General features: G+C 36.9%; 2 protein-coding genes across 2 annotated transcripts; one reads left to right on the top strand and one right to left on the bottom strand.

Annotated features, from left to right (window-relative positions):
- Positions 1 to 1,178: 1,178 nt before the first annotated feature.
- On the bottom strand, positions 1,179 to 2,974 carry LOC113503667 (UDP-sugar transporter UST74c). Its single transcript, XM_026885703.1, has one exon. The coding sequence runs from the start codon at positions 2,718 to 2,720 to the stop codon at positions 1,728 to 1,730; it is 993 nt and encodes a 330-aa protein (XP_026741504.1). The 5' UTR covers positions 2,721 to 2,974; the 3' UTR covers positions 1,179 to 1,727.
- A 653-nt stretch (positions 2,975 to 3,627) lies between these two features.
- LOC113503872 (longitudinals lacking protein-like) lies at positions 3,628 to 4,248 on the top strand (the record flags this gene model as incomplete). The annotated part of the gene is given in 1 exon segment (XM_026886006.1): positions 3,628 to 4,248. A coding segment is annotated over 1 exon segment (186 nt), but the record flags the coding sequence as incomplete, so codon positions are not given.
- Positions 4,249 to 6,115: the final 1,867 nt, after the last annotated feature.

The following is a 6,115-nucleotide window of genomic DNA, read 5'->3' as shown; positions in this document are numbered from 1 at the left end:
CAGCAACTAGTGCGTTATTTGTCGGACCGTCTAAGTCAGCTTTTATTCAAATATGTTCAATTAAATTTAAATAATGATCATATTTCAAAGAGATGTCTAAATAGGGTCACGTGAATTTATAGAAAAATTACGTCTTGAGTGTTTGCAGATAGTGTTAATAGACACAACTGTTTTATCTCACTTCCCTATAGATACGATCTGTTAGGGTTGCTATGGAGCTCCGTAACCGAAACTAATGGATATCCGAAAGAAATTATTCGTAAAGGGAAATTTCAAATAATTTGGACAGACGAAATAAAGACAGAATTTCAATAGAACACGTTATGTCGGCCAGGTTTTTGTTGGCCGCAGCGTCGTTCAAAGAAACCAATTCATGAATACCTTATTTATCGCAATTTTAAATACATTATAAAATTTTAATTTCCGTATCCGAAATTGAATACCCATAACAACCCTGCTGTAAAACACCTGCGCACTTAATTAATTTAAGAATAAATATTAAATATTGAGTTATATTTACAGATATGCACATTTAAGTGTCGGTATATTCAAGTGAATTCTGAGAGTATCTCCCAATCAAAAGAGACAGCGCACGATACCGAGTAGAACGACGCCTCCCTTGGACACAACAGTCTTAGTCCAAGAGAGTAAGTAGTTATGGCCAGGTAGTGGACGATGTCATCAGCAGTCATACAGTATTCACAATTGTTACGATGGAAGATAGGAAAACGACTCTTAAGAGATGATGATCAAACTTAGCGTATATAAAGTTGACAGATTTAAAAACAGATTTTTAGTAACTAACCCTAAGATTTGATTTAGTAATTGCGTTATATACAGCTCGAAGAAAATGTAGGTATAGTTTGTTATGTTTTACGTATTTGACAGGTGAGAAATAACAACGAGAACTTGGCGTACCTGTTTCCAGTGTGACGGTAAGGAGGCACTTCCCTCTATCACCGTGTACGTTACGCTCTAAGAGGCAACGTAAGTCCGCCAGTAAACGAATCTAAAGGCGACAGTCGCTTCGATACCACTTATTCCTTCTCAGGGCACCTACAGAGGAAATGTCGACCCTTGCTAGCTCAAAAGCAATAAAGATATTTCACAATGCCTTTGAGACTTGCATTACCTCTTGAATTAAATTTTCAAAGCTCTTGTCAAATCAATTCAGTAACTCCAAGATTGTATCATACAACCTGTTTCACACAGATTGATTTTAATAATATATTTGTCTCAAATATTGATAATAACTACAATAAAAAAATAATAACTTAATTATTTGTCATACCACAAGAACAATGGCATATTTAAATAATGGGACTTACTGTGTCAACTCACATAGACCACAGAATAAACATTTTAAGCTTATAAATACGTTTTAGATTTGAGTATTAATATCAATAATTATTAAAACCTGAAGTTTTGTGATTTACTATTAACAATTAGATCTTAATACCCAATTCTGTTTATACATAAAACATATAAAAATATATGTTACAGCAGACTAATCACAATTATAACTAATAGAGATGTAATTAATGTACAAAAATAATTAATAATATGAAAAAAATGTTCAGTGGCATCACATAGCACCACAGTGTGGTCTGTATGAGTTAAAACATTATTGCGTAGCACTACTCACTGTTCAACAGTCATCTTTGGCACCACCTTCAGTACTATACAAGGTACGTAGAGCACTGAGTCGGTCTCCGTTTCCGGTACTGCTATACGGTGTCCACTTTAGCATTCTCAACAAGCACGTATGAAGGAGAGGGCTTGCGCTTGAATGTGACATATGTGTACAGTAGACTTGCCAGCACACTTATGTTTAGCCCAACAAAGTTCAGCCATGAGAATACATAGTCTCCACCGATGACCATTCCCAAGTATGTGACCAGGATGTTCTTCAGGCAGCCTATGATAGTTGTAGTCAGGGCACTGTTGTACTGTGTGCACAGCATCACACTGTAGGACAACACAAACCCCATCACACAAGACATCAGGAACTGTGCCAGGAACAGTGAGTCCCCCCAGTTCTCATACTCTAAGGAGCGGTGAAGGTCTCCCATGCCCCACGCAACTACAGATGCAGGAACTATCATGAACAAGGCATTGTAGTACATCAGACCATATTTACCCAGCTCCTTAGAATCTAGCTTCTTCTTCATGTATACTCCATTGGCTGCTGTGAAGCCATCATTGAGCAACACCAGGGTGTAGCCAGACCAGGAGAACGTGACGTCATCGGCGGCGGCGAGCAGCGCGCCTCCGACCATCGCGAACACACTGGCCTGCACCGACCAGGACGCGCGCACGCCCAACACGAACCTCTCGCCCAGCATCGTCATGAGGATGCTGAAGCGACGCAGCGCAGTGAACATCGGCAAGCTGAGCTCCTTGGTGCCGCCCAGCCCGGTGGCCATGTTGCCGAGGTAGATTAGCGGCAACGGCCAGATACGGCGCGCCACGCCGCTGTCCAGTGCCGGGAACTTGACCACCCTCAGCGAACGTCCTAACCACAGCACGCAGATAGTGGCCACCATCTGCCCCAGCCCCAGCACTTGGTACGACGGGAAGGCATACGTCGTCAACACCGTCTTGTTTACCACGGTAATCATGAACGACGCCAGCGCGTAGAATCCCGCGCTCAGAATCTTCTTGACTAGATGAGCGCGGTCCGCCGCTTCCGCTTGTTCCTGCGCGCTTAGGACCGACATCGTGCCGACACGTATCAAGTTAAACTAATAATCAGCTAAACTAACATGATCGATTAAAAAACACGTCATATAATTTCACGGTCGGTCACGATATTTAACATACTATGGGTGTTCTTTAAAGCACATCACACTTTCATGGTCAATTAAATGTTCCTTACATTAAAAAGTAAATAAAAGAGATAAAGCCTTGATTACACCGCATGCCGAGCAGTGCATATTAACTACTGATGACAGATCAACGACTTGACATTGAGGTTGACATTTGGCAGAAGTAAACATTCGACGCAAAGATAAAACTTTTAAAATCTTGAAATTTTACTTTGATAAATAATATTATAACTATTGTGTTGCTGTTGGTAATTAATTTTATGTATTTTTTTTAAAGTCGTTTGTGGCTCTTGATGCTTTAAAAGTATTAATCTACCCAACTTATCTATTAGTGTAATCCAATGTTAGTTTTATATATTTTTCATTTTTTCTAGTTAAAATGCTTGTAGTTTCAAGGCACCTATTATTCGAATGGATGGCTTATACAAATGCATGTACTTATTTAAGAAAAAAAATACAACTATTTTTGCGTTAACCCGAAAGCTACTTCAAATTGATTTCGAGTTTTTTTTAATCCTAGCTAAATGATCTTCATTAGAAAAAGATCTAAAAATAACTTATATCGAAATACATAGACAGTCCAACCCTATAAAATTAAACGACAAGTATCAAGACTTGGCAAGAGTAGTCTACGTTTGACAATTTATCTATAGGCTTCTATAATTCACAGATAATGAAAAAAGTCTATGACACCCCAAACAACAAAGCATTATCAAAAAAAAAACTTTGTCTATGGGTGGCTTATTTTAATAAAATTATATTTTATTTTAAAATAATACTCGAAAAAATAAATTTAATAATTAAAAGCTTAAATCAAAAATAAAAAATAATTTCGATATCTTTAAGTTCATCAACATTTTCGCACATTTTCAGTTTTTTCATACATTCTGACATAATGTTGTTTGTCGGACAATGAACGGTGCATTGTGAAGAATCCGTGAGCAATCCAAACCAAGCGACATTTTGATTATTATTCCATTGTATTGCCATGTCAGTCAATATTGTTTGTGTATTATAAATAATTGCGGGTTACGTCGTAGTGATGCGTTGTAAATAAATAATGTTCGAGGAATAGAACGTTCCTACCCGATTCGTATACGTGGGCAATAATTCGCGTTTGAGTTTTCAGTAATGTATCACTGTTGGGACGCGTAACTGTTCTGAAAGTGGTACAGGTAGTGTAAGGAGGGCGTCTAGTGTTTTTTTTACGTGTTTTTCGGGGTTTGACGGCGGTATGGCTGTGCCCGAACAGTTCTCGCTGCGATGGAACGATTTCCACTCGAATTTATCACAATCGTTTCACGCCTTGCTGGAAGGCGAGGACCTGGTGGACGTGACCCTGGCAGCCGGCGGGCAGTACGTGCACGCGCACAAGCTCATCCTCTCAGTATGCAGCCCCTACTTCAAGGAACTCTTTAAGGTATGATTCAATTCGCCGTGTTTTTACGCAATAGTGGCACCTGAAATTATTTCAAAGTAGCGCAATACAAACGGATTTAGCCTCGTTTTGCTTTAAAACTGTTTGTTTATCACGAAAAACGAGCATTTTCATTGTTTACTCTTCCCTGAATTTGTCTATGCCTGTGAAAACATGTAGATATAGGTGTAGTAGTGATGCTGTGTGCAGATGTATTGTTACGAGATTAAAATTTGCTCATGCGTCCTAGATGTCAGACAGATGTATTGATCTCTGAGCTATACATAATTAGGTGCCTTTACACAAACACCCTTACATGCACACTGGTGTGAGAGCAGACAGGAGGGTGCCTCCCCTGCCCCTGTGTTTGTACTCATCTTGCTCTCAAGTGTAGTACATTACATTGTTGAGATTTATCAATTTGTAAGTTATTTTTATCAATTTCATATTTATAAATTACTTTTTAAGTTTATTGTTTTGTTTCACTTGTTTGCTTTGTCTATATTTGCAGATAATTAGTAGATTGTTAATGAGTGCATAGGTGCCTCATGCTGGCATGCTTTTTTAGATGCATATTGATTTGCATGCAATGCATTTTAATCTAGTTATTTTATTTGTTTTAATTACAATTTATGCTTTGATTAGCCAATTAAGTCATAATTTTTGTTTGTTGTTATGAAAATAATAAAACTTTAGTGTTTTCTGTGTTTATATCTGTTTGATTTGCTTGAATTTTATATATATAATATATAATATATATAAAGTGAATAGATTCATTTGATATCAACATTGTCAGAATTATTGATTTTCATAGACTTGTTTGTTGAAGTGCATCATAGTGCAGGCGTGGCTTGACCCTTGCCCTTTTCATGTACATACTGATTGAATGTAACACAACATGAAATTCCTTTTTCATATTGCTTGAAAATGATACAATGATTAAGTAAACAAATACTTTACAAGCGCAATCATAGGAGACAACTCGCAGTTACATTTTATTGGGTATTTTTGTTGTTTCTTTCTAAACAATTAATTGTTGTATAAGTGTAGTTATCTTAAAAATGAGGTTTTAATAGAGCTATTGTTGTTACTTCGCTTTGCTATCTACTGCAGATTTCCAATTCAAAGCGGAACTTTCTAGAAAATGTTTTAGCTATCAGTCTTGCTTTTAGCGTAAGTATACAAACGTTTCAGTGGTTTTATTTGAGATGAAACATGCAAATACGATAGGTAATCAAGTTAGACTTGCATCATTCTACCTACAGAATAAGATTTAAACAAGTTTTGTTATTAATAACAAGCATTATCTTGAAAGCTAGGCTTCTCGTTGTCTTACCACAAAAGGAATAAATCTTTTCGTGTTCAGTGTAATAATATGAACATAAATGTCAGTTAGTCACATTATTATATTTGTCCTGACCTTTGTGCCATATCATTGTGTCATATTGAAACTATAACAAATAAAAACTGTGTGTAGACCGTAGGTATTGTATAGATATAGTGTGATCAGGACAATAGTTGTTTGATGTTATATAAATACTTGGCTTATCCTACTTCACAGTTTACATAGTTCTTGTCATTGGTTTACTTAAGGAAATGCAGCGATGTAGTAAATTGTGTGATGTATTCACTGCACCCGACGTGCCTTGCTTTGTTTACTCCAAGAGGTTTTAGTGCATTGCGTCTTTCATTTCTATACCCTCACTGCTCTCAACTCAACAGATTATACTTATATTGAGATAAAACTTGATCATTGGTTTTGGAATATACAGAGGACGAAATAAACTAGCAACTAGTATTCTAGTCAGTATATACAAGTCTTTAAACAGTAAATAGTCAATTCTCATAAATCTTAGGTTTAATATTGCGC

The sequence above is a fragment of the Trichoplusia ni genome, chromosome 20, assembly GCF_003590095.1.
Source record: "Trichoplusia ni isolate ovarian cell line Hi5 chromosome 20, tn1, whole genome shotgun sequence".
NCBI lineage: Eukaryota > Metazoa > Arthropoda > Insecta > Lepidoptera > Noctuidae > Trichoplusia > Trichoplusia ni.
The sequence above is the reverse complement of the archived record's forward strand: the minus strand, read 5'-3'. Positions and strand labels throughout refer to the sequence as shown.